Source organism: Aquarana catesbeiana, linkage group LG10 (assembly GCF_042186555.1).
Source record: "Aquarana catesbeiana isolate 2022-GZ linkage group LG10, ASM4218655v1, whole genome shotgun sequence".
Classification (NCBI taxonomy): Eukaryota; Metazoa; Chordata; class Amphibia; order Anura; family Ranidae; genus Aquarana; species Aquarana catesbeiana.
Window position 1 is genome coordinate 112,470,737 of NC_133333.1, and position 21,246 is coordinate 112,491,982.

The 21,246-nt window shown below is 39.5% G+C and overlaps 1 protein-coding gene across 1 annotated transcript in view; it reads left to right on the forward strand.

Annotated features, from left to right (window-relative positions):
- The first annotated feature begins 10,925 nt into the window (after positions 1–10,925).
- Positions 10,926–21,246, forward strand: part of CD3E (CD3 epsilon subunit of T-cell receptor complex) — a 55,442-nt gene continuing 45,121 nt past the window's right edge. The window contains exon 1 of the mRNA XM_073602464.1: positions 10,926–11,250. Coding sequence (XP_073458565.1) covers positions 11,202–11,250 — 49 coding nt within the window. The 5' untranslated portion in view covers positions 10,926–11,201. The remainder of the gene's footprint in view (positions 11,251–21,246) is intronic.

The window sequence follows — 21,246 nt, forward strand, 5'->3', positions numbered from 1 at the left end:
ATAGGGAATAAGATACAAATCCGCTTGTGAGTGCATTGAGGTGTAGCACATGATGAGAACATGTAGGGCTCCTGTTGCAAATTAAATAGCAGACATATCTTTTGGGCTCTAATGTTCACCGGGGTGTCTGAAGTTACAATAAACCCCCCCTATAATAACTTTTAGTACTGTAGTGGGGGAATCCACTAACAGGGGAGTGCCCTCGGATCGTTTCAAAGGCAAGGAAGATGTGTACTGCAAAGATAGAAGACACCAAAACGATAGGGAAAGACTGAAAAAAGAAAGTATGCAGAGCGAAAAGAGTAGGGAAGAAGAAAGCAAGTGGGATGGGGATTGGGATAAAGGGTTAGAGTCGGGCCATCGTGGATGTCTGCATACAGCCCTCGGTCCATGGAGGGTTAGATTGTCGATAGAGACTTGTTGAAATCTCTCAAAAATATTGTGAGATCCACAAATTTCAGACCTTTTTCCATTTTTTTTCTACTTTATCATGTAGGATGGCCACCAGCTGTTTTTTTAAATTTAGTACCATGACATTTTTGTTTCACCCGTGTAATGGTTCCGGGCGACCAGGCTTTAGCTAAAGTCTGTGTATCTGGGTTCAGGGTATCTGAATCTTAACCATGAAAAAGTTACATGATTAGTGACGCAACGCGCCAGGCGGAGCCGATGATATCAATTATGGTCATCTGCATACTGGAAGTGTACTGAGGACCGACAAGTTTTTGGTTGGAACACTGCTCTTTTTATTATATCTCTATGTGAGTGTATATTTTACACAATACAAGTATTTAATTATATTACAGGGTGCACTATGAGTATTCTCCCCTTCCTTTGAGCCAATACTGAACAGGAGACCGCAAGTGCGAAGTAGCTGCATAGAACTGGAGGTGGAATCACAAAGATCACTTAGCAAAGCGCAAATGACCAACTAAGTGTAGGTGCACTACTAAGGTGAGCAGGTATTGAACCTAAAGGTGGAGTGACAGCACAGGGGATTTGAGCACAATCACTTGAGTGTTTATGAAGATATGTGTCACCTAATGAACACTTGTATTGTTTGAACAGTGGAAGCATAAACACCCACTGGGAAACATAAAGCAGAGGGCACACCACGTCACCCTCAAGTAGAGATGGGACCGAAAAAGGATTGCGGTGAGAGTCAGAGGATAATCTGTTTATTTTTGGATAGATTGCATGTAAGTGATATTGAAGCAACTCTGCGGATCTGCAGATGAAAAGTGGTGAGGGGATTGTAGCAAGGGGAAGCTTAACATATAGGGCATAGTCAGCATAAGTTGTATACTGACGGAAACCTGCTTTAGACCACCACAGGAATGTGTGTGGCACTTCATATACTAAAGAAAAAAGAGGGGTTATTAGTGAGAGTTGCAAGGGGCATACAGGATGATAATAATCTCCCCGTGTATTTTATAGAGTCTTATATATTCATTGAACATTTGAACACCAGATTAGTGTGTTTACAGAGGCTGGGAGCAACCCATGGATCCCTATCGATCACTATGGGTATAGACATACACTTTGATATTTCACCAATGTTTTTTTTTTTTGCATTCAATATTATGTAAAAGTGTTTAAGAGGTAGAGCTAAATCTCCAAAAAAAGCATAATCTTTGTGACTAAAATATTATAGAGGACCTAATAAACATATACAGTATCTCACAAAAGTGAGTACACCCTCACATTTTTGTAAATATTTTATTATATCTTTTCATGTGACAACACTGAAGAAATTACACTTTAGTAGTGAGTGTACAGCTTGTATAACAGTTTAAATTTACTGTCCCCTCAAATTAACTCAACACACAGCCATTAATGTCTAAACCGCTGGCAACAAAAGTGAGCACACCCCTAAGTGAAAATGTCCAAATTGGGCCCAAAGTGTCAATAATTTTGTGGCCACCATTATTTTCCAGCACTGCCTTAACCCTCTTGGGCATGGAGTTCATCAGAGCTTCACAGGTTGCTACTGGAGACCTCTTCCACTCCTCCATGACGACATCACGGAGCTGGAGGGTGTTAGAGACCTTGTGCTCCTCCACCTTCCTTTTGAGTATGCCCCACAGATGCTCAATAGGGTTTAGGTCTGGAGACATGCTTGGCCAGTCCATCGCCTTTACCCTCAGCTTCTTTAGCAAGGCAGTGGTCATCTTGGAGGCGTGTTTTGGATCATTATCATGTTGGAATACTGCCCTGTGGCCAAGTCTCTGAAGGGAGGGGAACATGCTCTGCTTCAGTATGTCACAGTATATGTTGGCATTCATGGTTCCCTCAATGAACTGTAGCTCCCCAGTGTCGGCAGCACTCATGCAGCTCCAGACCATGACACTCCCACCACCATGCTTGACTGTAGACAAGACACACTTGTCTTTGTACGCCTCACCTGGTTGCCACCACACACGCTTGACACCATCTGAACCAAATACGTTTACCTTGGTTTCATCAGACCACAGGACATGGTTCCAGTAATCCATGTCCTTAGTCTGCTTGTCTTCAGCAAACTGTTTGCAGGCTTTCTTGTGCATTATCTTTAGAAGAGGCTTCCTTCTAGGACGACAGCAATGCAGACCAATTTGATGCAGTGTGCGGCGTATGGTCTGAGCACTGACAGGCTGACCCCCCACCCCTTCAACCTTTGCAGAAATGCTGGCAGCACTCATACGTCTATTTTCCAAAGACACCGGGGAGGGAAAAAGGCTCATGGGGCCCAATTTGCACATTTTCACTTAGAGGTATACTCACTTTTGTTGCCAGGGGTTTAGACATTAATGGCTGTGTGTTGAGTTATTTTGAGGGGGCAGAAAATTTACACTGTTATACAAGCTGTACACTCACTACTTTACTTGAGCAAAGTGTAATTTCTTCAGTGTTGTCACATGAAAAGATATAATAAAATATTTACAAAAATGTGAGGGGTGTACTCTTGTGAGATACTGTATGTAATACGTCACCACTTCGGAAACATCAGAGTAATTGGGTTATCCAGCCTGGAACCCAGTACCATTGAAAGTGGACCTTGTATGCTGATTCTAGAATATTCGTATTAAAAGAGCATTTACCTACCTTGGACCAGATTTTGTTTGAATGCTCTAAATCAATGGGGGTCGCCAGGTCACGTGTCCAACTTGTTATCTTGTTATGTATTAAAAAGATTCTGGGGGGGCGATTATTTGCCCTTTAACTTTTAACCACTTCAAGTCCGGACACTTTCACCCACTTCCAGCTAGGCTATTTTTCAGTTTTCGACGCTGTAACAATTTTAACGACAATTACTTAGGTGAGCAACACTGTACCCAAATGAAATTGCTATCATTGTGGGCACATTTGATTAGGAACAGTGGGAGGATCTCAGCTATGTTCTCTTAATGTAGCTCAATGCCTGTCCCAACTATATATTATCTTGCTGGTGCATTTTACTCCCGCGAGATTGTTTAAAATGGGAGTAAGGGAGAACTCTGAGTGCCCTAGATGTTCGACAGACCATGGTGACCTAATTCACCTTTTGTGGTGCTGCCCTAAGTTACATCTATACTGGACAGGGGTTCTTAATATCATTAATATGGTTTTCCAGGTCAACATCAAAGCAGACCCTAAACCATGTATATTAGGTATTCTGGATGACCTTCCAATTGAGGATAATCCTAAACAGGCCATTGCTAGAGCTGTCTTTCAGGCCCTTAAGCTTATTCTAAGGCATTGGAAGGCAGGTGACCCTCCCACATTGAAAGAATGGACTACCTAAGTAGGGGACACCGTGCGTTTGGAGAAGTATATTTTCCAACACAGGGGACACCCTGGCAAGTTTACTAAACTACAGTCCCCATGGTTAGATACCTCTGGGCTCTCTCCAGTGGATTTGGTATTGGACAGATTGCGGCTTTAATATACCTGTCACCGAGATTAAGATTGTAGAACCACTTGTTAGTGTGAAGCTCAGTTGGCCCTATTGAGTTGTAAGGTTGACATGCTTTGAGGGTAATCAATATAATCCATTGGTGGAATGTGATTGCTTGTTATAATGGTTATAACATTGTATTATCTGGAACCTGCATTATATGTACTGTTCACTTTTATTTTTCTCTTTCTGATAAACTTCTTTGAGAAAAAAAAAGCAATTGCTATCATTTTTTCTTGAGACAGAAAGAGCTTCCTTTTGTTGGTATTAAATTACCACTGAGTTTTTTTATTTTTTGCTATGTAAATGAAAAAATACCGAATGTTTTTAGTATCTGTTTTGCAAATTAATAATCATGCAAATTTTGCAAATAAATAAGCTTTCTTCATACATTTAGGCCAAAATGTATTCTGCTACATTTCTTTGGTAAGAATAACCCAAATCAGTGTATATTTGTTTAGTCTGTGTTAAAGTTATATAGTTTACACTATGGTATATATACATATTTGAAAATTGATTAATCCTCATGTACTGACTGCCTATATCCAAGACAATACAATACCCCAAATGACCCCTTTTTGGAAAGTATACAGTTCAAAGTATACCGTCCAAGATATTTAGTAAGAGGCATGGTGAGTGTTAATTTTTTTGTCAACATTTTTTGGAATATTAAGAAACTAAATAAAATGTGTTTTTTCACAAAGTTGTAATTTTAACAAGTTGTTTCTCAGATACAGCATAGATAGACATACTAATAATCACAACCCACAATACATTCTGCAATGCCTCCTGAGTATGGGGATACCACATGTGTGAGACATTTTTGCAGCCTAGATGCATAGAGGGGACAAAAATTGAAGGAGTATCCTTGGATTTTCAAGGAGCAAAAATTACACTGTGACTGATGTGGTGGTGGTGATCAGTGATCAGGGACACTGTGACTGGTGCGGCGGTGATTCAGAACACTAAGTGATGACAGTATGTAAAAAAAAAAAAAAATTACAATTTTTTTAAACAATTTTATTTTTACATATTGTCACCATAGCATTGCAGTGTCACCTTAGTGACACTTTTCTACTCTGGGGGGATTTTTTTACACTTTGATTGCTTATTACAGTGATGATCACTATAATAAGCAATCTGTAAAACTGTTCAAAAGTTTAATTTATGAAACCTTGTTCACTACTGTGATGCTGTGATTGATCGCTGTGATTGGCCCTAGTACCATGTGATTGCTGTGACCAATCACAGGGATCACACAGTAGTAATCATGATGTCATGAATGATAGCCTTGCTTAATACACATTGGTCACAGATCGCGCTGCTGCGCACTTTAGAGAACATGCATCAGCAGCCGATGCGGAGGATGCATGGATACATCCACCCGCATCAGCACTGCTCCCATCCAGCCATATATGTACAGTGGCCGGCTAGGAAGCAATTAATCAATAAATTGTTTGTGGAGTCACACTATTGTGGGTATTTCTTCCCCTGTACATATATGGTTGTTGATGCAGAGCGCTAGATACTTACCATTGGAGATGCCTGGTGAAAGTTATGCTGGATGATTCAATTCTTATGGTTGTCATGACCAATCTGTAATTGGGGGATATGGAGTACCGATAAACTTGTGTTTTTTACTTGGGCATCTGAATCACCTTAGACTGGGCTATATGTTTTTGGGGAGCACGTTTGTTCGAATAGGAGCATCACCGGGATTTTTGTAGATTATTTGAACTTTATCACTCAAGCATATGCACTACTTTGGGCTTTTGTTTTAATTTGTTCATGCTCTGTTTATGTATTTATTTGATCTGCACACTCATTTATATTGTGCAGTTGGATTTAGAATCAAAATATTATTTATTCACAATAGATATTGGTAACAAAGGCATTATGAAACACACTCAATTTTCACTTAACAGAACACTATTTTGTCAAAAGTATTGGGGCGCCTACCTTTACACGCACATGAACTTGACAATATAGTATATATATGTGTTGAGACCTATATAATTATTTAGTCACTAGGATGGCATTTTTTATTTTTTTTTAAGATGTAGTTCTGCCTCTTTTTAAATGAAACAGTTTTAAATGTATACTGCTTATCAAAATATAAGGTGAGCTGCACTTTCTCTCTGTTATTGGCTGTAGGTGTGTTTTTTTTGCTTATATATGATTTATTATTATGTATATTTAAAAAGGAAAACTAGCTTAGAGAAACAAGCATCAAAGCAGGGTCCTGTCAATTTATAGCAAAACAAAAAATTCTGTGCCATTTAGAAGAGAAAAAAGTGCAGTTTTCTTTATGAATAAAAACATCACAAGCTAAAGTGGAGATAAAAAAAGTCTGCATAGAATCAGTAATTAATTAAAAAGATTTAAGTTTGGTAAGTTGAGATAAAAGTGATATAAACTAGGAGATAAATAGTACAAAGTTAAAATGGAGATAAACTTTGCTGTAACAATGGAGACTTTATACTTGTTATCTTTGTAAATTATTCCTAGTGTAACTGTTATCCTACTTAAACAATTGTTGGTTCGATTGCCATTGTTGTAAAAAAGTTGTCTTGTAGTGTGGTTAAAAATCTATGACTTTTACAATACACAGGACACAGACTTTCCTAAACGCCTAGTTTTGGGACTGAAGATGCACTGGGCCTAAACATGAATGTGTTGAATGTATGAACATGTTATGGTGCTGTATAACGAGAGCAGTGTTTATAGCTTTTAAATTAACCATCCAGTACTGGCAACTAGTAAATAAACTTAAAGCGGTGTTCCAGCCTGGGGATTTTTTTTTTAAGTCAGCAGCTACAAATACTGTAGCTACTGACTTTTAATATAAGGACACTTACCTGTCCAGGGAGCCCGCGATGTCGGCACCCCAGCCAATTTTCGGATCTCGGGTGCTGTCGCTGCCATTTGTGGTAAGAGAAACTGGCAGTGAATGGAGAAAAACTCATAGTGTGTACCAGGCTTTAAGCTGACCATACACCCTAAGATTTTTTTTTTGCTTATACAGTCGAATACCCTTATCCACATTAAAAAGATTGAATGGACGAATCTACAGTGCAAGCTATTGTATTCTGACAGTCGGAACATACAGCTGGCGAAATACCTGAACAGTGCCTGCACCTGATTGGTTGTAGGCGGTGTTCACCAAAACATTTCCACCCAGGTCATTTGACAAAAGTTAACGCCTAACTCCACTTTTGTTGAGAAAAAAAGCATTCCTCTTTGGGTGATCAATGTACATTGCAAAATTTCTACCTTTTGTCATTCTGAAGAAATTCCTGTGTGTTTGTCTGTGTCCATGTGGTAAGTGAATCTAATGGGAGTGGTTTCGTAATTATCAACTAGCTGCTGTACCTGCAGGGCTCTAATGAGGAAAATTGTAGGGTCTGCATCCTTTTAGACGTGATTTCCTATTAGGAGTATCTGACCAAAAATGATTTTTTTTCCAGGGATGCCTGATATCTGACAGTGCAGACTGCTGGGAAAATCAGTGAGACAATCACACAAGCAGGAAATTATGTTTTTGAAGGGCATTCTGTACACATTATGTGCATTATGTGTACAGAACACCTCTAGGTAGCCACATTGCATTGCATTTTCAGAAAATTACAGAGCTGCAGATTGAAAAGGAAAGGTAATTTTTAATAACATTCAATTGCAAGATGACTTGTGTCGCAATTGTAAATTATTATTTTTTTATTTGCAATTTTTTTCCTCCGAAAGTGCAGTTACCCTTTAGTTGAAAGATTGGCTTTTGTCAACAGGGCATTCTATCCATATATGGTCATCTTCAAAGTTATTAAAGTGATATTAAAGGTAAATGTATTACTTTTTTATATTTACCAGCTTTGTGCAGTGCAGCCTCAATCCTCCTCTTCTTGGGTCCCCCGCCAGCATTCCTGGCTCCTTTTCTTCTCTGAGTGCCCCCTTAGCAGGCCGCTTGCTATGGGGGCACTCGTGCTTACTCTCTCCTGAGCCCTGCTGCTGTCTCTCAGCCAATGAGGAGGCAGAGACCCAGGACCTGGAAGAGCAGCTGCTCTCGTGCACATCGCTGGATCGCGATCGGACTTGGGTAAGTATTAGGGGGGAAGGGGGCTGTGGGGGGAGCTGCGTACTGAAGGTTTTTTTACCTTCATGCATAGAAAAAATGAAGGTAAAAAACCTTCAGCCTTTAAAAACACTTTCCAAATTCTCTATCTAATTCCTCCAGGCAGGTGCAATATTGTCACTATGTCATAGTCAGTGGCGGCCCGTGCATTGTGGGCACATGGGTGCTGCCCCCCCATCCATGCGCCCGGCCCCTTGCAGGACGCCGGACGCATGGATTCCCATGGCGGGGGTGGGAAGGGGTGGTATTTTTGAAGCACCTGATTAGAGCCAGAGGCTCTAATAGGCTTCAAAATAGGGTGGGCTCGGGGCACAGAGAGTGTGCCCTGATCCCACCCAATTGTGTGATGATAGCGAATTAATTTTCGCTATTTTCACACTAATGTTCCTCCCCGCTAATCATCAGGCAGGTTGTCAGACCTGTTTTCCGATTGGCCAAAGTGCCAGGGATGCCTTAGGAAGAGGAGGCAGGAGCAGAGGGGACATGAGGAAGGACATCCCCACCGCTGCTGCTCTGGTGGAGACACAGGACTCAGCACTGGCGGTAAGTGCAGGGGGGTTGGTGTTGTCAGAGCCGTGAGCGTGGGGGGGGGGTGCTGTCAGAGTCGCAAGCGTAGAGGGCTGCTGTCAGAGCCGCAAGTAGGGAGGGTACTGTTGGAGCCACGAGCGGGGGGGGGGACTGTCATGCTGTCAGAGCCGCAAGGCGGGGGGAGTGCTGTCTGGCGCCCCCCCATCCTAAAACTTTACCAACCGCCACTAGTCATAGTCCAAATCCAGCCCAAAGAAAAAAACCCTAGCATTTTCTAATTTATACATTTTAAAAATGTATATAGTTTACATTTTTTCCTCCATGTTTTTTCTTAGTATATATATATAGATTATATATATATATATATATATATATATATATATATATATATATATATATATATATATATATATATATATATATATATAAATATTTTCTTTCAATAGTGTTTGCCTCTTTATTGTTGTTGTTATCCCCACCCTTTACTATATCCCCATTTCATTTTACAAATCCTTATTCTTTATTTTCTTTGTCTTGACCACATTTTTATAGCTATCTCAGCCTCTCTCATATAATTTAAAATGTCCTCCAACCTTCTACCAAATTCCTTCCTCCCAGCAAAACTGCACATCTCCTCATTGGAACACAGTCCATTGTAGCAATTATTCCACATCCTTCCTACTTTAGGAGTTGTAAAAATGTTTGTGAATCCATAAAAAATGTATTTTGGACATCTACATGAAAGGATTTTAAAATGTAATCTGCTCTACATCCATGATCCACTTCTTTGATTCCATCTCCAGTTATAATTACAGACAAGTTCATAAGTATATCTCATGCAAAAATTTTTTTTGTTGTTTTTGAAAGAGTAGGGAGTGGTTAAACCAGTGTTGCCATCTGTGTCCCATTGAGGAGCTTTTATTTTATTTCCTTTCTGGCAGACACAAGGGGAAATGAGAGGGGAAAATGGTTGCTTAGACAGTTGCCACCAGAACAGGTGTCCCAATTTGGAAATTCCATTAGCTTTACTCCATTAGCTTTATTGACAGGTGAGACATCAGGGGTCTAAAAGATCCATGATGTCTCATTAAAGAAAACCTGTCAAAAAAAAAATCAAACAAGACTTTTTATCTCTCAAAAATTAAAGTTATTCAAAGAAGTGTAAAAAAATAAAATGAGGTTACACCGAAGCCTTAAATCACCCCATTCAGCTTTATCTGACCTACCGTAGATTAAAAAAATAAATTAATTAAGCAAAGGAATGCAGCAGCACCTGATCAGAACCGAATTCAAAAGAATTGTTGAAACTATTAAGGTTGGAAAAATTTAAAAAATACAAAACTGCTGCTAGTAACCCTAAAAATGAGCCTTGACCCTATTTTTATATGGGCATCACAAGGACACGGAGTAAGGGAAAGTGTCCCAAATGGGGTTTCAGACAAGAATAAAAACCCAGCGGAACTTTTAACTCTACCCTATGCTCTGTAAAACAAAATAAATTTAGTCAAGTTCAGATTTTAAAAAATTTGAACAGAAGGTTGTGCGCCTACATGGGTGGGTGTCTGAGGTTATTCCAAAACATGATATAATTCAGACAGTGACAGGCTGGTTATAAAACAATACATAGCCCTTGGCAAGTCCTATACCATCTAGCATTTTAGACCTTTTCAGTAATAAGTCTGTCACAAGATTAGCAGTTAAATAAGAATTCAGATTTGCAACCAAGCATGGTTCAAAAAAAAATCTATGATGTTGCATTGGCACTGGTTGTACCACTTCACAAAGCTACCAACAGTGGTGCCTCTTCTGCATTTTTTTTTACTATTTAGGATACTTTTTTCAACTAGGGTATTCATTGCACATCTTGTCCAGCTCTGCATTATTAGAAAGGGCCTTTTAAAAAGCTTTGACCTTGAGGCTGGCTTCACACTATCTTCGCATGCGGCTCACAGCAGGGGTCCGGTTCACCATTTCAGGTCCAATTTCAGACCGAATTTATGACTGAATTCAGACCTGAAATTGACCAAAAGATGCACAGGACCCCTGTGCAAATTTGCACCGGAGCCGCCTTGGAGATATGTGAACTGGCTCCATGGAGAGTCGGTCAAAATCTCCAGCTATTGTGAATTTGATGCGGGAAAGCCGCATCCAATTCGCAATAGTGTGAACCCAGCCTAAAAGTTTTTAAACTATTAGCTAAAAATAAAAAGCCCATATGAGACAATAGTGCGCAATTCAGCAGAAGCGGTTACAGAATCCATTTATGCTGTTTTTGCAGCCGTTCATCTGCTCCGGAAAGACCTACTTTGTGAACATCAAATCGGAAAATCTATGTGGTTACAACTGTGGGTTTATGCATTTTCAAAATGTTTGGTTACTCTGACAAAAGCAGGTGACATTGTGTGGCAAAATGACTTGCTTAGATATGAGAAAGACACTTACAGGCATAAGGGGTTGAAAAAAAAGTTGTAAAGGAAACACATAGACTAGAAGGCACACATCAAACAAATTCAGTTAAACAGAAAAAGAAGCGAGAATGTGAAAAAAACAACAGCAAACAGAGAAGAAGAAATATTTAGCCAAATTTTGAAAAATAAAGTAATTTTAATAAAATAAGCTTACAAAGGGACCATGAAGATGCAGTTCCTTCTGTCTTTTCTGCTTGCATGGCTATGTGTTGGTGAGTAAGAACTTTTTGGTTTGTCATGTCTATTGTCCATATGTAGATATTCTCTTTAAAATGTATTACAAGGATTTCTTATTTTTGAGAGATTCATACAGTATAGTATAGTAAAAAGTAAAATTTTTGGAAATTAAAAACAAAAGGCAGTAGATGTATTATTATTATAGATGTTATTAAGATGACATTTAAAGTGATGTGTATGTAAAAGGATCATGCTTTTACATACACATCACTATAAATGTGTGTATGTAAAAGGATCATGCTTTTTTATTTCAAAGCAAGTTTTGGATATTTATTATAATGTTTATAATTTATGTGGCACATATATTTATTTGACAACAGTTGTTAAGTTCTAGTTCTCTGTTGACTGGTGATGGATTTAAATGATTATAATAATGATTTAGAAAAGCCCATTCTGCGATGTTCTTAACATTTGTATATAATTCTCAGATATATTTATGATCTTATACATTACATGCCAATTTAATGGAAGACGACTAAACCTGCTTCATGTAAATGTACAATAATTAAAATTAGATTATGTGCTTTTCCATTAACTTGACAGATGAAATAATACTTAAGGTTAGGGTCTCTAAAAACCTAAATATCTTTTTCTGATTACTTCAATTTAACTGGCAAATATGACTATTGAAGGACATAAATATTACCTTATGTTGCCTAAAATGGCTAACAACAAATCGTTGTAGCTTGCTTGCTTGTTTTAAATGTGAATTCAGCTTTAAGATAAGGCTAAATGGATTGGGCTGTACACCAAGGTTTATTTATTTATCTGTTTTTATAGTACAAACATATTTTACAGTTCCTAGCAGAATATATAGATGCATTAGGCAATGACTTTTTAATGTACAATAATGTTCCAATACTGAATTAATCAGCCTTTTCTGATGGATTTGCTGTATTTGTGAAATGTTAATTTATCTCCCATATTTTTTAGAGGTCTCTATTTTGCTTTTTTAGAAGTTCACGTATACAACAGTACAAAAAAGCAACTAAGAATACAGACCTAAGCAAAGAAATGTGTGAAACAAAGCACAGACATATACACTTTTTTACAGCATACTTGTTCTCTCCCATATTTTAAAATCAATATATATATTTTGGATTTGATAAAGTACATAAAGCCATGTATATAAAGCCCTGTTTTCCTAAGGTATCCCCTAATCTAACTTGTCTACTACAAACATACACGCAAGAAAAATCTCACATGAGGCACATACTCTCTTAAGCTGCCCAAACATGAATTTAAATTTACCAGTTCAGCAGGGACTGGCAACATTTCTATCCATATGTGGGCACTGTGTATAAATTTCTGTTTAACCACCCTGTTGGAATATTTCTGCTCAATCAGCGCTGCAGGCTATAGACTGCAGTGCTGATCAGTGTATTCTGATGGCATGAAAGGCTTCCCACTGTCAGAATACAGAGACACAGTGGGAGGATTCACCCATCCACATCATTTGTGTGGATGCTGGAATTGGGTCAGTTTTCTTTGTTCAACCCGCTGGTTGACTTAAAAAAGCTGACCAATGTATGCTTTAGATAGTTGTCTAGTGTCCCGGTTGCAAGATTTCACATCTATTTTCATTTTGATGACAGCTCAAATTTTTGGATTTTTGGAATTTCTCTAACTTTCAGCCTTGGTGCTCACTAGGACTTGGAGACAGTAGGGGGTTGATAGGCTTCTCACTTTGCAAGGGAAGTGGCATTTTGCAAGGCAAATTGCTCCAGAGCTTAGTAAATAAGATTAGGCTTCCCTGACTATCATCATCCAATCACATGTAAGCAAAAATGCTCTTTTTTTATTTTCCTTGCATGTGTTTGGGTATTTTTTGCAAAGTGAAATTCACCTCATTCTCTAAGCTCTGCGGATACTTCCCTTGCGAACTGAACAGTCTATTTGCATTAAGGACATTTTTTGTAATTATGAACAGCGCTCAGATTATTACATATTATTATTATTATTATACACAATTTATATAGCACCAACAGTTTACACAGCGCTTTACAATGTAGAGGGGGGACAGTACCATTACAGTACAGTTCAATACAGAAGGGACAGGAGGGCTCTGCTCATAGAGCTTACATTCTAAAGGGAGGGGGTGGTGGTACAAAAGGGATAGGCTTCCCTGAATAAGTACGTTTTCTGAGATCTCCTAAGGTTGGACAGGTTAGGGGCTGATCGGATATACCGGGGCAGGGAGTTCCAGAGGATGGGAGAGGCTCTGGAGAAGTCCTGAAGGCGAGCATGAGAGGAGGTAATAAGGGAGCTAGAGAGCAGGAGGTCCTGGGAGGAGCGGAGGGGATGATTTGGGCGATATCTGCAGATGAAGTTGGTGATGTAGCTGGGGGTGATGTTGTGGATGGCCTTGTATATTGTGGTTAGCAATTTTATACGGTGGGGTAAAGGAAGCCAGTGAAGGGATTGGCAGAGAGGGGCAGCAGTCACGGATCGATTGGTGAGGTGTATTAGTCTAGCAGCAGCATTCATAATAGACTGGGGGGGTAGCCTGCGTAAGGGTAGGCCATTAAGGAGAGAGTTGCAGTAGTCAAGGCGGGAAATAATCAAGGAGTGAATAAGTTGCTTTGTAGTGTCATTAGTCAGGAAGGGTGGAATTCTGGAGATGTTGCAGAGGTTAAGGCAGTAGGATTTAGCCAGCGATTGGATGTGGGTGCTGAAGGAGAGGTCAGAGTCAAGGATTACACCCAGCACCCTGGCATGTGTAAAGGGACCAATGGTTGTGCTGTTGATCTTAATGGCAAAGTCATGGGGGGGACCGGGAAGGAGGGAATATAACAAGCTCAGTTTTAGAAAGATTGAGTTTGAGAAAGTAATGTGACATCCATACCAATATGTCATTCAGTAAGTTTGAGATCCATGAGGGGATCGAGGGGGTGTGTTGAGGAATGGAGAGATAGATCTGGGTGTCATCGGTGTAGGGGTGGTATTGGAAGGCATGGGAGGTCATAAGCTGGCCCAGGGAAGAAGTATAGAGCGAGAATAGGAGGGGCCCAAGGACGTAGCCTTGGGGTACCCCAACAGAGAGAGGAAGAGAAGCGGAGGAGATGGAGTTGCAAGTGACACTGAAAGTGCGCTGAGATAGGTAGGAGGAGAACCAGGATAAAGCAGAATCACAGAGGCCAAGGGAGTGTAGTTTGCTGAGGAGGAGCAGGTGGTCAACTGTGTCGAAGGCAGCAGAGAGGTCTAAGAGTATGGAGTAATGGCCATTGGTTTTAGCAGTTAGTAGGTCATTGGTGAGTTTTAGTAGGGCAGTTTCAGTGGAATGTTGTGGATGGAAGCCGGAGTGTAGGGGGTCGAGAAGGTTGTATATATTATATTGAATCTCCTAAAGTGCTATGTGCATACTCAAAACAACAACTGTGCAAAATGAAATGTGGGATGTGAAATGTGAAATGTGCTTCACCAAAATACATGTGCAAAATTTGCATGTGCAACAAGAACTACAATATTGTACTGTGTCTTTAGGAAGCAATAACTAATTGCTTAGAGCAATATTCACAATGTTCACATTTAAAGTGTCTTCCCTTCTTGTGATCACATGACATTATCCACTCTTGACCTTGCACATGTTCTCCTCCTTTCCCCTCAAAAGTTCTCACTCAAGAACCCACATTTTTTTTGACCTCATATTTAAATAAGCAGGTCAACTGTGCTTTAATGGTTCGGTTTAGCGACGCTTTACCGCTGTTTAAGCGGCGCTTTTCGGCAGCTAGCGGGGTGCTTTTAACCCCAAAGAAGGTGTTAAAACCTCCCGTGTTGCGGCGTTTCCGAAGCGCCTGAAAAGCATTCATTGCAATGGGCAGGGGCGTTTTAGGAGCGCTGCATACACCACTTCCAACCCGCCCCAAAGATGCTGCTTGCAGCATCTTTTCCGAACGTCCCGCAAATGCACCGCCCGGGTGTGAAAGCACCCATTGCAATTAATGGGAGGCAGTTTTCAGGCGATTTACAGGCGCTATTTCTAGCGCTAAAACACCTAAAAACTGCCTCAGTGTGAAAGGGGTTTTAGAGTACTCATTGATTTAGCATTTTACTGTGCAATTAATATTCATGTGTACATTTAGCCTTTACTGCAACCTTAACAATCACATACATTAGCCGTTTAGTGCGTTCTTTCCATTCACTCTGTTATTTACCTTCTCATTCAAATTAAATTAACTTGACTTTACACATACTATTCAATGCAAATTAAAACTTTAATGTTTTTACCATTTACATTTCTACTGTATAGCATTTTGGAGAACACTTTAACCCTTTACTGTATACTAAACATAAACTGCACATTACCCATTAGTTTGCCTTTCCCAGTAGCTGTAAAGTGCATCTCTGCCCAGACTTTTAACATTAAATTATTTACATATCAAAAATAACTTTAAGGCCTCATTCACCATCACCAGGGGCATCCCGGTGGTGGTAAAAACAGGTGGTTGAGTCCTCCCACCACCCACCTGAAAGATAACATGCAGCTGCTCAGGGTTGTACACATGTCTGCAGATTCAGTGTTTGCTTTGTGACTGCGGCAGAAATTATACCCCCTGTCCCATTCACCGGGCAGCAAAGCTACCAAATGTGGTCTATTCAAAAGACTGGGGCTGCACACCTTTTGCTTTTCAAAGGGCAGCAATAGCTAGCTACTGTCAATATGAGCAAGCCCTATAGCAAGTCATCACTGAGCTTTCCAGTCATTGAACAGTTAAATTTATTCTTAAAGACCCTCAAAGATCACAACAAAGATTATATATAAACTTAAATAAAAGAAAGTGCTGCGCTAACCTGTACTAATTATTGTTTCTCTGTGTACTTCCACATAAATATACACATAAAATATATCTATAGCAAAACAAATATATAAAGTGCTCTAGTGACACATCTAATTATCAATAAAGTGACTGTGCAACAGTATAATGCAACGTATAAAATACTATCATCATCTGTCATAAAAGAAAGTCCATTACTAAAGTGCTCAAATTGTCTACACAAACGTGTTCCAGTACACTAAAAGTGCTATGTGCAAAGTTCTATGTTGACAAATTCACGTGAAGACATGCGTTGATATAAAATTATATATAAAGTCCATTCCAAAACTTAAAAATCAAATCCGAAAAACTGGTGATAGCAAGCGTGTCCTTGTGTCCACTCAGGTGCTCCCCCCTTCTGTATATGCGCTCACCTTAGAGCGTGTGACCTTGCAATTAAGCTTGGTCAAAGCACGCATATGAATCACCTCTGGGTTCAGTGTTTGTACTGGGATCCTGGGCTGGTTGCTGGCACATTTTCCACATGTATATAATAAGAGAGACTAGATAATGTGATATCGTTTAAACTCCATTTATTATTAAACATTAACCCCCTATTTAGGGTACTCACATTTCATGGGTGCTACAGTGCACCACTCTTTAAAAGACCAAAGAGAACGTTGTGTCCGCTGAACTAATGTGTCCTTTTCTTGCTGAGACCGATCCACTGCCTCATGCACCATCCTGTTCCCTCTCCAACGCGTGTCGATACCTGGAATGTGACATATCTTCCTCTTGGACTATAATAGGTTAAATTAGATGAGTTCAGTATGTTGTGAAAATCGCCAACCCTGGAGTCTCATAAACATCCTATTTGGCATCCTGTTTTCCCTTTGTAGCCTGGGGCACTGGTGTGATCTTACATGTATCCAGAGGAGGCTGGGAACCAGAAAGCAGGAAACGAAAAGCAGCTGGTTGTGACTTCACAGGAACAGGAAATGTGATTATTCACAGTGGCCTATGAATAATGAAAAATGAATCCAATGGGTGCTATGTATATACATACATTGCCCACACTAAAGCTCCATCTGTTGGGATGTAAAACATCCCTCTAGGGAGCAGATCTGCAAACCCTTCCAGAGTACTTCCACCGCCTGTATTGGCACAGCTCCACCGGTTTTGACTCCTCCTGGTATCATGTGGAGGAGAGGAATGGCGCCAGCTGCAGTCCCTGGTGATTGGATTACCAATACAACCAGAGGAGAACAAACGGCCCCAATATAAAATATAAAGGCCTTTGTGTGCCGGGTACAGGTGGGAGAGCTTGTAAAAAGACAACATAATTTAAACCAACTGGGAAATGCCTCTGCCATTACAAATCAAAAAATTAAATGATTACAATATATGCCATTCCCTCAATAGACTGTCGCATATATTCAAATCTAAATGGAGTGAAAAAATGCAAACAGAAAATAGAGAGGGAAGGAACCTAAATATTACAAAAAAAGAAAAGAACCCCAAAGGTGTAGCATCAATATTTCAGCTTCCAAAGTATGAGGATGAGGAAATCCCATCATGGAGCTAGGAGGAAGAAAAGCTACCTCCAAATATTATCTACAGAAATTCCATCCATGGGGAAGAAATTGATTTAGATTGAAAAGAGGAACCACCTATTTATGAACAAAACCCTTCGCTTGGAAACAAAAATATATAGATGGGGGAACAAGATCCCTATATCTTCATTGAATCATCCTACCAAGGGGTGCCCTCGGTTAATCTGTTTTTCCTGAGTTAAAACCATCCAGAAAGAGCCTGAAGCTCTCCGTCTCATTGAGGCCTGGAGGAGTTGTAGCCTTAAGATATCTGAACCTGCGCATTTCGCGCTGGAGCGGAATCTTGTTCCAGTCACCTCCTCTGGTAGGAATATGTATTCTGTTCAAAACTGTAAAGTTAACATTAGGCACTCTGTATTTATGTCTCCTGACAATATGTCCGTCCAAAGGTAAGTACAGATTGCCTATTCGCATACTGTGCATGTGTTTCTCAATGCGTTTACACAATTCCTTCCGTGTCTTGCCTACATAGAAGACACCACATTGACACTGCATGAGGTAAATCACACCTTGCGTTTTGCAATTTGCAAAATGCCTAAGGCAGAAATGTTCCCCATTGGGCAGTATAAATTAGGTCCTCTTGCCAATAACTGCACATTGCGAACAGGATCTGCAAGGATAGGTAGCCCAAGTCTTGCAGGGGTCCATCCTTGAGTTACCGTTATATTCACTCTGTGTCAGCATTCCACCAATAGATCCAGCTTTTTTTTATGTTATTTTTGGATTTCTAGTCACTAAATTTCCAAGAATTGGATCTTCAGTCAAAATAGACCAATATTTTGTAAGGATTTTCCTCACTTGATTATATTCATTTGAATATATCAGAATAATTCTAGTGGTATTATCCCCCTTTTTCTTGCCTTTGAACTTAAAAATGAGATCCTATCTTTTGGTGTCCTTGACACGATTAAATGCTTTTTTTAGAGCGGACTTGGTGTATCCCCTTGCCAATATAATATAAGTAGTATAATAAGTAGTGAGCTCATTAGATTCCCTCTGAAAATCTTCAGCTGTAGTACAATTTAGTTTTATACGTAGAAATTGACTGAATGGTATTGATTTTTTCAGAGGTTCAGGATAAAAACTATCTGCATGCAGCAATGTATTACCTGCAGTTTCCTTTCTAAAAAGTTTACTGGTGAGCCCACCACTTTGATTCTTAAGGATACTAATATCCAAAAAGTCGACTCTACATGAATCATAGATCATTGTAAAGAACAAGTTGAAATTGTTCTGGTTCATCAAATTCAGGCAGTCTCTCAGTCTATTTTCTGGACCATTCCAAATAATCAATATATCGTCTGTGTACCTCTGCCACATTAGAATGTGGCGGGTAAACATAGACGATTGTTCTCCCAATAGAAAGTCTTTCTCCCACTCCCCCAGATACAGATTGGCATATGAGGGGGCACAACAGGTCCTCATAGCCACACCCTGTACCTAGAGGTAGTGGGAGCCTTTGAAAAGAAAGACATATGTCTTAGGATGAAGTCCAACATTTGTAAAACAAATTGGTTTAACTTCCATTCCCGTGTTGCCCTCTGTTGGAGTATTCGTCCCACAGCTGCAACACCTAAATCATGTGGAATGCTGTTGTATAATGATTCAACATCAATTGTTACCAATATGGACAAATTAGGGATCTCCAAATTTTCTAGGATCTGCAATAAATGAATGGTATCTTTGGTGTAGGATGGCAATTTCATCACATGTGGCCTAAGATGTTGGTCTATGATCTGGCTGATTTCCTCTGAGATACATCCATTACCGGAAAAAATTGGTCTTCCGGTGGATTATGTATATCCTTATGCACTTTGGGTAGTGCATATAGTGGGGGTAATCGGGGATGCTTAGTTTGAATAAACTTCCACATATCTCTAGGGATGAATCCCGAGAGATATCACATGAGCCATCTAATTTTTTCTTTTTTTAAGTGAATCTGAGCTTTCATGCAGAACAAAACAGCAGGTTTACTATAAAGCAGATCTTCACTTGCACATATACTAACTGTACATACATTATTTCCCTTAGTTCAGCAATGTGGACTAACAGCAATCTCATGATGCAGATAACATAAAAACTGTGTTCTGTCCTATTTACCTATATAGGTGACTTTTGCCCTGTTTATTAATATATATGTCAGTGAACATAAAACAGCCTTTACATTTCAGCTTGTCTTTCTAGTATAAAGTTTGTATTGATTTTCAGATTTCAATGTAAATGTAGAAAAACTGTACAGATGATCAGAACGAATAGCTGTAAATAAAGAGCTTAAAATTCAATTGATATTCAATTCATAATAAGCAATAAACAAGCTTTAAACAAAGCTCTCAAAGACCTCTGTAGCTGCACACACTGTGGAGTAATTCATCCTAAAATTTACAGCAAATGTATTTTAGAACGACAAATGAAGGAAGAAAAATCTGCTCCCTGGGTACACAGACAGAAATCTGATAGAAAATACAACACAATGGGGATATATAACAGTTAAAACCAGGAAAATACAGCAGTTAAAACCTAAGGGGAAAGTTTGGGCAGCAGTTAGACTGCTAGGACCAAGCCAGATAGATGAGCGATAATTATCTGCAAGTGATATTAACAGTTAAATAAAGAAACACATACGTGAATAGCAAGAACAAATATTTACATAACCAAGAGCTATGCACAAATTATGTGTAGCATAACCTTGATTTTTAGGCACATGGCATTGTTAGAAGCTAAGGAATCCAGGCCTGGGGGATGGCTGTGTTTCTTTGTTGGCACTGTAATTGTACAATGTATTAAATAAAGATTAAAAAAAAAAGAAGCTAAGGCTGAAACATATTAGGAGAATTCAGGGTTAAACCAGGTATAAAACAAAGAAATCGCATGGCAAATTGAAACTAAAAATGTTCTAATTCTGAAAATGATTTGGCGAGGTTAAGAAGCTGCCAATATTTCACATGCACTGTAAGTTTAGTCTCATCTTTGCAGTAAGTAATATGTAGAGAGACATACACACTTGGAGTAGGTGGCCTCCAAAGACACAAGGCAAGGTTGCAATTTTGACCCCGTAGCTCTTTGATTGACACTATTAAGGACTGCACTTAGGCACAGGGATGCCACACGTATTGCATTGTTTGTATTTGTATGTTGCACTTCATCAGACAATAACTGTCTACCCCATCATCCCATCATCCCTTGTGAAATTGGTGGTAGATGCACACCTTTGGCCAATTACGCCTCCTGTTTACTATAGGAGTCCAACAAATATAAAACACTGCTTCAGGTAGGAGGTTGTAGCTCGGCCCTGTGGAAGTCCACCAAGCCCTGGGCTCCTGCCTAAATTGCTTTGTGAACTATCTGGCTCTGGTGACGTCATAGTATCAGTATATCAAGTATATCTTTTTGCATGTCTGGGATGGAAATACACATGCTGGAACTAGACACCAATCAGTGATCCATAAGGTAAAGAATCCAGAACCATGACTTCAAATTGGGACAAATGAAACTAATGATATGGTATATCATTAGGGATGAGGTTCGAGTTTGTGAAACGTGATCTATGAATGGAAGGGTGTACCCATCATTCATCCTCCTGTCCTAGATTCTTACATTCTGAAGC